Raw genomic sequence first — 14,297 nt, forward strand, 5'->3', positions numbered from 1 at the left:
ATGCAAGGGCTTGCTCCATTATTCTGCTTCTTCCACCGCCGAACTTCTTCCTTCTTCCTGTTTCTTCTGCTGCTGAAAATAAGAGGAGAAATGAAGCAAATGGGGTAATATAGGGTTAAATTAGGTATTTATATAACATAAAATACCAATCAAATACCAACAATGATCCTACATGGACTAAAAAACTTTAATAAACCGTTCATGTCATCGCTGTCACGGCATTCGAACGCCATATCATCGCGCCGTTAACGGATTAACGGCAGAGTGAAAAAATTGAAGTGAAACATAAATGTCCGTGCTAAAATTGGCAAAATTGAAATGCCAGTGGCATTTTCGATCCCGAGCATAAAGATGAGTGATATTTGCATAGATTACCCTTTTTAAATTTACTTAAATGATTTTCCTAAAATTATGAATGATTTATTTTTATAATTTTAATAATTGAATATTTTATTAATAAAATTTTAATTGATAAAAAGACACGAGGGCTAACTTCAACAAAATGTATTAGTTTACGGACAATCAAATTAGGATTTCTTTAACCAATCTTTTAAGAAAATAGATAAAATAGTAGTCCGTTGGGAAGATGTAGTTGAAGGGCGTGGTTAAGAATGCATGTGTCATTTTCCACCATAAATGGTTTGTTCATCTTGACTTTCTATCGCTAAGCTCTCATTGCCATACATATCATCACATTTATTTGTCATTTTAGAGAAACATAAAAATGGTACATTCAAAACATACACGTGATAATAAAAATGGTGCAAATTGTCAATATTTGGCAATAATTAGCCCCACATCCAAGATGAGCTGTTCTGGAAGAGACGAGGCTCGACTGTTGCCCATGTTACTGAAATTATTGCTGTTGACCTTGTAGATTTTAATTGATATTTTTGAGCCAAAACAGTAACACATTTAGTGATACTTTTATTTTTTTTAATTAATTAATTAATTATATTTGGTCTATTGACCGACTAATTCAAGTCGGGTATTGTAGAGACGAGGGCGAACATCCCAAATCAGTTTGCTCTATTTACAAATACCAGGATTGGAACCTCTTATTTTACTTAATGAACCTAATATTTCATCTTACTAGATCAACCAGTTGTTGGTATTTAGTTATAGTTTTAAACCCAAAAGAGATATATATAGAGTAGTGGTAAAGAAATTAGAGCGCATGCATGTACAATAACAACGTGATTCTCGAGCACTCTGGAAGGGGCCTGTAAATATAATTATTATTGTCAAGTTCAAAGCTTTGAAGTTGGATACAGTTGGGCCATAATGCATCTCCAGCTTTTGAGGGGGACTACCAATGGGTCCGATCCATGATTTGAACTTATTGCTTGCTTTATAGTTTGAAAACAACAAAAAACAAAGCAATTCCACTTTCACAGTTTCACCTCCCCTCACCTCACCTCGCAAATAAGTAAAACGTGTTCACCCTTTGGGAAATCAGACAAAACCAAATCCATACAAAATAATAAACACAATATTTTTTTTGGTAAATTACACATTTAGCGCTTAAATTATATCAGTTTTGATCTATTTTGGCACCTAAATTTTTAATTTTTTCAAAATCATACCTATAATTTAATTTTTGTTTCATTTTATTATCTCATTCAAAATTTAATGTTAAGTTTTGAAAAAAAACTTGAAGTTAAGGTACTAAAATAGACCAAAACTGATAGTTTTGGTACTAAACACGTTAAGTTTTTAACATCGGAGTGCTAAAATATAACAAAAACTAAATGTTAGATATGGTTTTAAACAAAATTAAAAAAATTAAGTACTAAAACGAGCCAAAACGAATAGTTTAGGTACTAAACGAATAGTTTACCCTACTTCTTCCCTTCAAAATTTACTTTTAATCTTGTATTATGTAATTACACCACCATTTAATGGTAAAATATTCTAATTTCTAAGTATTTGATTACATATGAACTTTTTATGTCATATTTGGACTATTTTAATTATACAGCTACATGATTTTAAAAAATTAAAAAAATATTTTTGAAAAGGCAGCTTGTATGTTATTAAAAGAAGTGAAACATACCATTTCATTGACAATAATCGAGTCTCGTTCCAAAATTTCTCCAACTTTAAATGAAAGAAAAAGAGTACCCGTACCAACGTTATACGAAGACAAATATAATCGAACGATATTGAAACTTTAACCAAAAACTTTTACACTACAACTTTTCACTTCTTCGTCACCGCCTAGAACAAGGCTTTTGCCGAACTAAAACTACACACTACGAGACCTAGACCTAGAACACACTACGCTAAACGGCAAGATGTAACCGAACAGAGCGTAATCAGCTCTAGCGAAAATCGAAGGCCCTATTCATAAGGATATAACGAGTTTATTCTATCTTGAAATTATTACGCAAAATAACGATATTTTGAGGAGTTTTAATAATTAAGAAAAATATATAAAGGTCATTAAATTATATTTAAATAATTATTTAAATTAATTTCGATTTTTGATCTAGATATTTCAAAATTAATTTTAAATTTTGAAAACTTCTCTAACCAGTTTCGAAGCTTGATGGAAATGCTTCTATACACAAGTTTTGATACCCACCTATTATAATGAGTAAATTACTTGTTGAAACCTTTTATTTATTATAATTTGTACTCTAGTCCTAAACTTTGTTTTGTATTAATTTAATCTCTTAATCATGAGAATGCGTGTTTCAATGACTGAGTGTTCAATTTACATTTTGCTTGATTAATTTTTTTTCTTACTATCAGAGATGATATTTCTATATCAAATTACGATTGAGCTGAATTTAAAGTTTTGCATATAGGACGATGATAACATGTAGGATGAGACTCGAGATCTCACACCTTATATTTATTCTTTTATTCGTACTTTTTTTTTCTGTCGACTTACCTCTTACTAATTACTATTTGACTATCAAATCTAGAAGGTGTCAAAATCATATCAATTGGAGTTGTCTCTTCAAAGGGGATGTTTTGAAAATATGGGTTCTAATGGGATTAGAATTTCTATAATGTTTGATGACATTTGAAGAACAATACTATCGGAGAGGACTAAGTGTTGGTGTAACCAAATTAATACCGGTTTAAAGAACAATTGAACAAAATGAATGAAGTCTTAGTTTGATTTTTAAAACTAATAAAATTTAACGAATGAACAAGAAAATTGGGAGGGACATGACTTAATGTTATCCATGTTAATCCACCCGAACCCGGCCCATGAAACTTAAAAAAAACCAGTACCTAATTGAAACATGTGGCATTTTGCATGGACATATTCATAATCTGGTAATTTCTTACATAATGTTGGATTTCATGCATCACTATAATTTCTTACATCTGTCTCTCATTTTAGATGGAGCTTTAAAGCTGCTTTTGCCACCAATTGTAGAAGGCAACACATTTAGAAAACAAAAGGGAAATAAATTACAGTCTCCACAAATTTCCAACATTTTACACGGAATCAAAGCATTATAGGCGAGTCATTCAGTCCTGAGTCTGAAATGGCTTGTATGTCTTCAGGCTTTGAATCAGTCCTTGAACAGATCCAGCGGCAGCAATGAGTGAAACGATCAAGCAAACCCAACTCAGTATTTTCAGCCATATCCACCTGAACGAGTACTTGGGCAATTTCGTTTGAGCAATGTGCATCTCTATCGGGAAGTAGACCGTCAATGGCCAAAACGAGCCGGCCCCGATAAGTCCCAAGAAATCGTTGAAGAAAGGAAATATCATGGCTACCACGGCTGTCAAAATAACGTAGGCTGTCCTCCACACCAGCCTGAAGAAGTTGATGTAATAAACACCATAGCATGGAACATCAACAACATGTTCTCTTGTAATGAATTTGTTTTCAGGCCACCGTCTGGCACACCAGCCCTCGATGAATCCGAATAAAGGTTGGGCAAATACCTGGATATATTTGTTAACCATGTTAGACCGGGGTCATCAATGATATTGAATTTTGTTAATGTAAATGCATATGTATGCATGTGTTTGTTCGACCTGGTATGCTCCAATAAGATGAATGGCAATGCAGATGTTGGCGAAGTCGATCAACCAAAAGGGTTCATAGAAGCCGAAGCCAGTAAGGAAATTTCCTGGTGCATCATTTCCGAAGGCTGCATATCCGACAAGTCCGCAAAGGACATAGAACAGAGTCGTCGTTGAGACACCAAGGGTTGTTGCTCTCTTCATTGATTTGTTCTCCGGTGGACTGGATTTGATCGTGTCCTGAATTCATGAAGGGAAAAAGTATGACTTTAAAATTTCTTTGTACATGTCCCTTTCTCACTTTGGGAAAGGTTATTGGTTTTTGAGATGGGACAAAAACAGTTGATACTCAACTATATTGGACGTCAAAATCTGCTGTTCTAATAGGTTCATGATAACTGATAAAAGAAAAGTTGGAAAGATAAAGCTTTCACTTACTTTTCTACTTTTGAAAAATGCAATAGAATCTATGGACCAAATTCTGAAACATTCTGGTCCATAGGAATCTTTGGATATCAGGATCTTACATTATATTACTCGAAAAGTGATTTATACATATTTGACAATATGCAAATACTTGCCTGAATCTCAACTAGGACGGTAGAAAAAGCATAGGCAAAGGCAATGTCTCCAATAGCTTGGAATGTCCTCCAAATCTTTTCAGATCCCGACACGTCCACCCCTACTGTCACTCCGGTTAAGGTTGTCCTTACATGTTCCCCACCTTGATGTTAATTAACGGAAGAGTTAGATTTACATGAAATTAAAGTCACTCTATCAAATGAATAAACCAGAAACAACGTCATTTTTATCAGCTGTTAAAGTTACCTGCAACTTTGGCGATGGAAAGTCCAAGGCCAATGGAAGAATAAGCGAAAGACATGATGGCAGCAAGAATCGACAGCCATGAAAGATTGTGGAAGTTTGGGATTTGGCTGAGAACGATCTGGATGCAAGCAAAGATGACCATGAAAGGGTTGTTGGATGTTTGGCACTTTACATGATGGCCATGCTTGTGGAAGCAATTTGACCTTTTGACGGCCCTGGTTTTACAACCAAATAGAACACAACAATTAACAAAACCATTAGCATAGTCAAAGGAAGGTAATTTAATACTCAAGACTCAAACTTACACCATGCTAATTGATGCTGTGATAGTGTAACCAATGGTTACTCCCAGAAGATTTACATACTGAGCTAATCCACAGAGTTGGACCTTTCTTCCTCCTACAAAAGATAAGCATTGATTTTGATGTTTCATTAATGGTTCCTGTGGGATTGAATTGAATTATCTACATGGGGAAGTAGTTTCTCTTTAAAATAAGGTATGTTCTTGGAACTGTAAACAATCAATTATTATGGAATTAATGTGAAGATTAACAGCTGAAATTAGTACCTAGATAAGCTCTAACAACATCCATGTAAGTGTAGTTTCTCTTTCCATGGACAGGATCAGGAGCCCTATAGCAATCAGCAAGAAGGGTGGAGGTGAAGTAGGTGATGAAGGAGAAAGCCGTTAGGACAGCCGGTCCAGCCACCCAACCCAACTGGGCAATGGCCCATGCAAGAGACAGGACTCCAGATCCAATCACAGCAGTGATAATATGAGCACTTGCAGTAAGCCAAGTCCCTTCAAAATAAAAAAAAAATCAAAGCTAAATAAGAACCATGATCAAAACAAGTATAATAATGCTAAGCCTTTGAGGAGAAGAAATACGAGTAACTACCGGTTCTTTTGACTCGACCATCATCATCCAAGTTCTTGGAGATATCACCATTCTCATAATCTCCAGGGTTTCTCTCAATGAACATGCTAGTCTTCTGCATCTCTTTGGCCATCTCTTCAGCCTCGAGGATCAAATGATAATGAGTTGAAAACAAGCCTCAAATGACGGGAGGAAAAGAAAAAATACAACTTGCTTTGAAGCCTGTAAGAAATGGTAATGAGTTTAGAGAGAAAGGCAAACATATATAGGCTAAGGTTGGAGGCTTGGAGCCGTGGGGCAGTGGAATCATTGACACTGTTTTTGGGCACGTTGGATGGTCGTCGCTTGTGCTCTTGGGTTTTAACTCGTATGGGCTGTCCCTACTCCCCATACTTTGGTTATGGGAAATATGATATTTCGATGTTAGCCATCCAATGTGATTCCAGAGCTATGCACAGAAAATCTGAGTTTTGACTTTTGACTTTGCCACTTGTATTTAGTACAAGTAGGTCACTTCTTTTCCCCTAACACACCGAGGAACACATGTACTTAGAAATTAGGCCTCACCTCGTCTTCCAAGCAATATAATATCGTGTTTTATTTTACTCTTATACTCTTTGATCTTTTTTTCCAAACAGATAGGCAATATAGGGATATATATAAATAATTAGGTAGCCAAGCATTAGCCATGGAATATGGAAAAGTTTTAGCACAACCATGAAGCGTGCTGATAATGGGGCTGATCGGTATAATTATAAGTTGCATGACTTTTAAATCCCCATACAGTGATATCACTTTCACGTGCCCTCCTCAAGACTTGGATGACGAAAATTGTCGTCGTGTCCGAATTTAGTCTCTTTCTATCTTACGGCATTTTGATTGATTTTGTTGGAAATTTCAAAAAGAGGCATATCCTCATCAGGACAAGCAGTCATTAAAACCCATACGCTACAGTTTATAGGTGATGGGCTATGATATTAATGTCTGAATTCTCAAAGGAGTAAATATTCGCATCTGACTTTAGGAACCAAAAGAAACATTCCAAGTATGAATTGAAAAAGAAAATGTCCAAATGACAAGACCAGCTCCTATAATTTGTCTCAAAACTTAACCAGCTTTGCTTATTTCAAGTTGACTAGTTAACAGTAGTTTAGATATTTGTACTGTTGGTTGGAATCTATTACATCAGTCACTAGCCTTTGGACAAATATCTCTGAAACAGAGCTCCCCTGCTTTCCTTTTAGTTTTAATGCAAGTGGGATTTTGATTCACCCACTTATTTGACGAGTGAAGAAAAACGTGGCGACCTTTACTTGGAGCTGGAATCCAAATGCCCAATCTCATGAACACGGCCTACCTGGCACGTTGGTTACCGCCTATAAACTATCACCAAAACCACCACTTACGATCATAATGATTCCCATTTTTTACAAGTCCAGTTCGTTCATCTCAACTTGCACTTTTTCTTGACACATGTGTTGCGCGAGTTCAATTATGTGCCATCCAGCCACAGCAGCAATCACGGAAAGCCATCTGTAATCCACGATACCCCTCCAAATTCCGAATCCGAAAGCTCTTGAATTCACAACAAGGAATTGTAGATGACAAAGAAGAACAATAAATGAGGTCTGTGGGCGTAGACTTTTTTTGGCTGAAGCAGTGTACGAGTAATGTCGAGTAATCTTATGGACTTATGGCTTTTGTATAAAGGATGACAATTGAAAACAAAAATACGACTCCCTTCAACTGAGACGTGCCGTTCTTTGAATTGTGACTTAAAGTTGAGTTTGATGCAGAGGGGTCTATGGGGTGGCCATGGTGGCCGAATCAACTAAATAATTTGATTTTTCTTTTTTGAATAATTTCATCCATGTACATGTTAAAGTATGAACAAACAAAATAGGAAACTGAATTCCACGTGTATTTCTATTTTTAGATCATTTACTCTCTTTTTTTTCAATAGAATTATTATTCAGGGGACCACTTTTCCTTTATGTCAGATCTTTTTTTATTTCCTTTGGTCCGGTTCACATTTGACTTTATGTCAGTGCTCAAAATACACTTAAGGCCACTCCAGTCCTCGTCTCTACTCTACAGTATATCCATCTCTACTATAGTAATTCATTTTCAGTATTATCTTTATATTACTATCAACTCTACTTTATTCACAATATTTAACTATTATAATATTGATTTTTCAAATATAAAATAAAACATATATATTTTATAATAAATATCAAGATAAAAAACATAAATAAAACATTCATAAATAACATTATGAAAATACAAATAAATAAGAAAAATACATTTCATAATAATAATGCGAAAAAACATAAGAAAATATTTAACTATATCTTGCAAATTAATCTATTTGAATTTAAAAAAATCAGAAAAATAAAAAAATCAAAAAATTTACAAACAAAATTAGTATGTTTTTATAACTAATTTCAATGTATTTTTATACAACAACAACAACAACAAAACCCTATTCTCATATGTAATGGAGTAAGGGGGAGGTAGGGTAGTAGGCTGCCCCCAACGCCAGGATTGAGAGCAGCTTCCGTGGAAGACCTCCGACAATCAAAAAATTAAAAAGAAAGATAAAATGCAATGCATGTATAAGTAAATAAATAAATACATAGTTGAACAGTCTTCATATGCACGTCTGTAATGGGAATTAATCCATGCAAATCAATCCATGCGTAAAAATCTTTGTATATAGACAGAAACGTAAGATCCGACTAAATTTAAAAAGAGGAAACCTGAAGAGAATGATACACAATAGTCAATGATAGCAAGCTACGAGAAGGAATAAAGTTAAATGGGTGAAAACCTAAACTAAGGCAACTCTACTCCGCTACCCTAGTTCTAAGCCTTCATAAATTATAATGACATAAACGTATATAAAGTAGAAGTCATGGAAATTATTACAAAGTCATTTAAAAAGAATACAGAGATGTTACACCCTATGTTTGTGACCTACACTACTCGGCTACCATGGTCTTATGTCTCCATAATTTCCTATCAGAGGTCATGTCCTCGGTAATGGCTAAATCCTTCAAATCAGATCTCAAGCAGTCTTCGCACTTCCGCCTTGGTCGTCCTCTCCTCCTGGCACCGTCGACTATAATCGACTCTACCCTCCTGACCGCATCCGACGGTTGTTGCCTAAGGACATGCCCAAACCACCGTAGTCTTCCCTCCCTCAATTTTTCGGATACAGGCACCACCCCAAGGACATCCTAATAGCTGAGTTTGGTGTCATGTCCCACAGAGTCTTACCACATATCCATCGAAGCATTCTCATTTCGACGGTCTCCATCATCCTTATGTGATTCTTCTTGATTGTCCAACATTCTGATCCATACAGAGGCGTTGGTCTTATTGTCATTGTATAAAATTTTCCCTTAAGTTTTAAAGACACCTTCTTGTCATACAAAACTCCAGTAGCAGCCATCCACTTTAGCCATCCCGCCTTTATACGATGTGTATGTAACACCCTAACCCGTACTCGACCTGGATACGAGTTCGAGATGTCACATTGACATTTCAAAACCTTTATTCTTGTAAAATACCTGAACATTTGAACTTATATTAAGAAAATACGATCATATATTGTTCAATTGTGTTTGGTATAAAATTTTGAGATAAAAACTTATTTATGAACAGTGAAATACAGTATGAACAGTACCGTGAACAGTGATGAACATTGTCATGAACAGTGCCTCTATGCATTGCTACAGTGCCTCTATGCACCAAAATTTCGAAGCAAAATTGTGCATCGATGCACTGCTACAATACTACTACAGTTACTTTCGTAAAAACGTTCATAAAACTCGTAAAAATTTAACTGTTCATTACTATACATTTACATTTGTATAAATACATTTAAAATATTACAAAACTCTATTATATGATTTTACAAACCGATTAGAACATATCATATTTAAACCTTCATTTACATGCCAACCATTATCCTTATTACAAAATACATACTATACATTTCTTTTCTGATCTGATCTTTAGAAAGGAGGAACTGACATGTCTTGCATAACTTTTATCATTCTTCCTCTTCTCGGAACCTACGTGTGAAACAATCACATGCTAAGTAGTTTACTTAGTGAGGTATATAAAACATATAATAAAAATCATAAAAACATTTCATATATTAAATTACATACATGCACATATACTATCATATTTCTATTCATATATCAAATCCACCAATGTACATATATGATTATTTTATTCTTTATCATTATCCTATTATTATCATTAATACCTTTTATCATATAATCATATACTTATCGTTTATACAAATTATATACTTCATGTAATACAATTCATATAACTAAAACATATATCCTTGTAATTTATTCCACATAATAAATCACATATGCATATCACCTTTAGTATATTTGTTTAATCTCTTTATTAGCCCATGTACACCAGTGAGAACTTAAGGTATGTGAGTACATTGAGGTTGTGCACTATGCTGTCACCACACCTCGTATGGGGTCTTACTAGGGGCTATGAAATTTGTCCCGAAGGATCTATGTACTGTATTTGTCCCGAATGACCACTCCTTAAGAACCATATACATATTCTAGTAGATCAAATCTGTCTCAAAAGACCCTGTAAATGTTCCAAAGGATACATATATGTCCCGAAGGACCACGTAGAACCCTCGACTTTTGACATGCCAACTATACCACTAGCTCTCATATCATATAACATGGACATTATCATTTATACATTTCATATCACTTGTTCTTTCTCTTCTGTCACATACCACATATATGTGTAAACATATATATCATATAATATCACAAGTGCATGTATTCATGTAGATCATTTCATATGGCTTTTATCATTTCTCATTTGTTCATGTAAACTTGCATGTCATATCATATAACATATATCACATGTTGCATTTTCACTTAAGCATGTAAATCATGTAACATATAATAACATACATCCATTTCTATGTACTAATGTACAAATCATAATCACATAAATTTTAGAAGTTATTTCTTACCATAGTAACTCCGTCACTGGCTCATCGCAAGCCAATGTTTATTCAATAACCTAAGTACAAATTAAATTGCACTCACCTTAGCCTTGCTTTGATTCGATCCTAACTCTTTGATTGTTCCGGAACTTGTTTAGGCTCAATATCTACATAAACATAATTTCCGAAACAATTATCAAAAGCCTAAACCTTATAACTTGGTATTAATAACTTAGGCTAATTTAATGAACCAAAATTCCACTTTTCATATAGGGGTGTATCGATGCACTATGGGTGCATCGGTACACAAAATAGCTTTGAAATATTCATGCATCGATGCACCCCTTAATGCATCGATGCACCTTCAAAATTTATCATAGTGCATCGATACACACTCATAGTGCATCGATGCACTTGCCCATAATAAGCTATTTCATCCGAAAAATCATCAATACATCACCCAAATTTTCATGTATAAAATCCTTATTATGCTACTAAATTCATCTATAACAACTTTAACTAATTCCTATCATTCCAACACCTTATAATCTTCCATATTTCATCCAAATTCTTAAGGCTAAGAATCATACCAAATTTTCCATGTTATCCAAACTTCATTCTAACACTTCTAACTTCTTATTCTCATAGATGACAAGTCAAATTCATATTCCAAATTCATTTAAACATTCTTATTCAAAATTTCACTTTAAACCCCATTTTATTTAATCTTACACAACTTCTTCATCTTTTAATTTTAAGATAACTTAAGCTTTCCTTAAGCTTAGTTATCATCTAATGATCAAAACTCACTCTTAAAATTAACAAATAATCAAAAAAAATATAAAACTCACATTTGCTCTAGCTTGGGCACATTGGAGAAGAGAAGAAGATGAAGAAGATAAGTTTGGAAACTTATCTCTTCACACATGTTTCACATGAGTATTATAATACCCACTAAATTTTATTTAATTGTTTTTTTCTTGTTCAATGACCTGTTTGCCCTTTAACTCTTTCAATAATTACTAACAACTCTTCAGGAAATACTTTCAAATAAATCATTGAACTTTTTAACTTTTCCACTTTAATCACCAAATTCTGAAATTTTACAATTTGATCATTAACCCGTAGTTTGGGATGTTACAGTGTAACGTCATCATCTACATCCCCATCTTTATGTATTTTGAGGGGATAATGTGTCCTTCTATGCATACTTCTACATCTTCATTGTTTTGGTTCCCACTGAAGTTTGAACATAAATACTATGTCTTTTCAATATTGATCCTTAGACCTTTTTCTTCCAAAACAGTCTTCCAGGCAGCCAATCTACTATTCAGCTCAGTTTTTGTTTCAGCAACTAGGACAATGTCGTTAGCGAAAAGCATACACCATGGAACACCGTCTAGTGTCGCACAATAGATGTCGTCCATAATCAAGGCGAATATGTAAGGGCTAAGAGCCGACCCCTGGTGGAGTTCGATTTCCACCGGGAATGCCTCGGTGTCGCCAACTGTAGTTATGACGTAAGTAGTAGATCTACAGTACATATCACGAATTGTCCAGATATAAGCAGTTGGGATCCGTCTCGTTTCCAAGGTCTTCCAGATTGTATCGCGGGGAACGCTATCATATATCTTCTCAAGGTTAATGAACACCATGTGAAGTTCTCTTTTTTTCCCTATATTTCTCCATAAGCCGTCGAAGTAGATGAATCGCCTTCGTAGTAGACCTGCCTGGCATAAAGCCAAATTGGTTTTTCGAGACCCTAGTAACCTGTCTCAACCTAGCCTCTATCACCCTTTCCCATAGTTTCATGGTATGGCTGAGTAGTTTAATATCTCTGTAGTTGTCATAACTTTGGGGATCTCCTTTATTCTTATAGATTGGTATCACCGTAAACTCTATTCACTCCTCTAGCATATTGACAGTCTCTAAAATAATAGTAAAGATGTTGGTCAACCATTTAACTCCCTCTTCTCCTAGGGCAAACCACACAGTGATAGGAATTTGATCTAGACCGACAGCTTTGTCCCTCCCCATCTTTCTAAGAGTCATTTGACTTCCTCAAACCCAATCCTACTTGTAGGGCAGTCATTGTCCACAGTATGATGGTCGTCTGACCCATCAACAGTATTATCTGTATAGTGAGAGACACCGTCATTAAATAAGCCAAAGAAGTAACTGCCCCAAACCCTCTTAATATCATGATCTTTCACTAAAAGAACACCATTGTTTTCCTTAATAAACCTAATGCTACTTAGATCATTTTTCCTATTTTCCCTGGATTTCGCATGCCTGAAGATGCCGTTTTGTCATTCCTTGGTGTCTAATATCTTGTACATTTCCTCGTATGCCTTATCCTTTACTTTAACCACTGTTTTCTTGGCTTACTGCTTTGCTTCCTTGTATCTTTGTTTAGCTCTCGATCTTTCTTCGTCTTCATTGCATTGTAGAAACTCCTTGAAGCAAGTTTGCTTTGTCTTCACCTTAGTTTGGACTTCATCGTTCCACCACCATGATTCTTTATGTTCCTTGTCCTTCCTTGTCAAAAACCCAATGGTGTTTTTGCCCACCTCTCATATGGAATTTGCTATATTTTTCCATAACATATCTGCATTATTTGAGTTTTTAGTTCCAAAACTTGTATTAGACAAAACCTTACTCCTAAAGTCATCAGTTGTCGCTCCATGTAAGTTCTTCCAAATGATCCTAGGTTTACTAAGTTTAGCCCTCCTATGAGTGCTCCGCCCGTGGCGTACGCGAAACACCAAAACCAACAATCTGTGTTGTGATGCACATGCCTCTTCAGTGAACACCTTACAGTCAATGCAAGCCCATCGATCCCGATTTCGATCCAGGATGTAGTCGATTTGGGTACAATGTCCCCCGCTATGGAACGTAATCAAGTTCACATCTCTCTTGTTAAAGCAGGAGTTAGTGACCACCATATCGTGTGCAGTAGCAAATTCAAGCAATGTAAACCTTCCTCGTTCCTACTACCAAAACCGAAACCCCATAACATCGTCATACCCGTCAGTTGCACTACATATATGGCCATTGAAGTCTCCCCCTATGAAAACTCTTTGGTCCTCAGGAATGCTCCTAAGTACATCATCTAACTAATCCCAGAAACAACATTTCTCCCCCTCCCCTAGGCTCTTAACCTTGTGGTCGTGGGATCGAGTCCCATGGTGGGCAATTCATAATTCTAACTACCAGGGTCTCCCACGGAAGCTGCTCTCAACCTGGCGTTGGGGGCAACCTACTATCCTACCTGCCCCTTACCCCATTACATATGGGAATAGGGTCAGCTAATGTATTTTTATCTATCTTGTAATTTAATCTACTTGAATTTAAAAAAAAATCAAAAAAAAAGAAAAAGAAAATTGTAGCGCATGCTACAGTACCGCGCCAGATGTGACGCTATAGTCTGGCGCGGACTGTAGCGTTTCTCCAAACTAGAGATGATTTTGGCGATGCACTGGAGGAAGTTTTTTCTCCACAGTGTAGATAAGCAGGGATTATAACGCAGCATTGGAGATGCCCTAAGTCAACAGATATTCACAGTTTGATTCTCAGTCTGT

General features: G+C 35.5%; 1 protein-coding gene across 1 annotated transcript; it reads right to left on the reverse strand.

Moving 5' to 3' along the window:
• Positions 1–3,467: 3,467 nt before the first annotated feature.
• LOC120154296 (amino acid permease 6-like) lies at positions 3,468–5,909 on the reverse strand. The gene is made up of 7 exons (XM_039166093.1): positions 5,727–5,909; positions 5,396–5,629; positions 5,133–5,226; positions 4,828–5,042; positions 4,581–4,723; positions 4,012–4,239; positions 3,468–3,918 (listed from the first exon to the last, which is right to left on the reverse strand). The coding sequence occupies exons 1-7, from the start codon at positions 5,836–5,838 to the stop codon at positions 3,493–3,495; spliced, it is 1,452 nt and encodes a 483-aa protein (XP_039022024.1). The 5' UTR covers positions 5,839–5,909; the 3' UTR covers positions 3,468–3,492.
• Positions 5,910–14,297: the final 8,388 nt, after the last annotated feature.

This window comes from Hibiscus syriacus, unplaced genomic scaffold (assembly GCF_006381635.1).
Source record: "Hibiscus syriacus cultivar Baekdansim isolate YM2019G1 unplaced genomic scaffold, ASM638163v2 tig00111127_pilon, whole genome shotgun sequence".
In the NCBI taxonomy this organism is placed as follows: Eukaryota; Viridiplantae; Streptophyta; class Magnoliopsida; order Malvales; family Malvaceae; genus Hibiscus; species Hibiscus syriacus.

Excerpts from the sequence above, each read along its gene's own strand:
- LOC120154296 (XM_039166093.1), bottom strand. The coding sequence starts at position 5,838 with ATGGCCAAAGAGATGCAGAAGACTAGCATGTTCATTGAGAGAAACCCT. Across the intron at positions 5,227-5,395 it reads TGTTGTTAGAGCTTATCTAG|GAGGAAGAAAGGTCCAACTC; the intron begins GTACTAATTTCA and ends TATCTTTTGTAG. Across the intron at positions 4,240-4,580 it reads CCGTCCTAGTTGAGATTCAG|GACACGATCAAATCCAGTCC; the intron begins GCAAGTATTTGC and ends TCATGAATTCAG.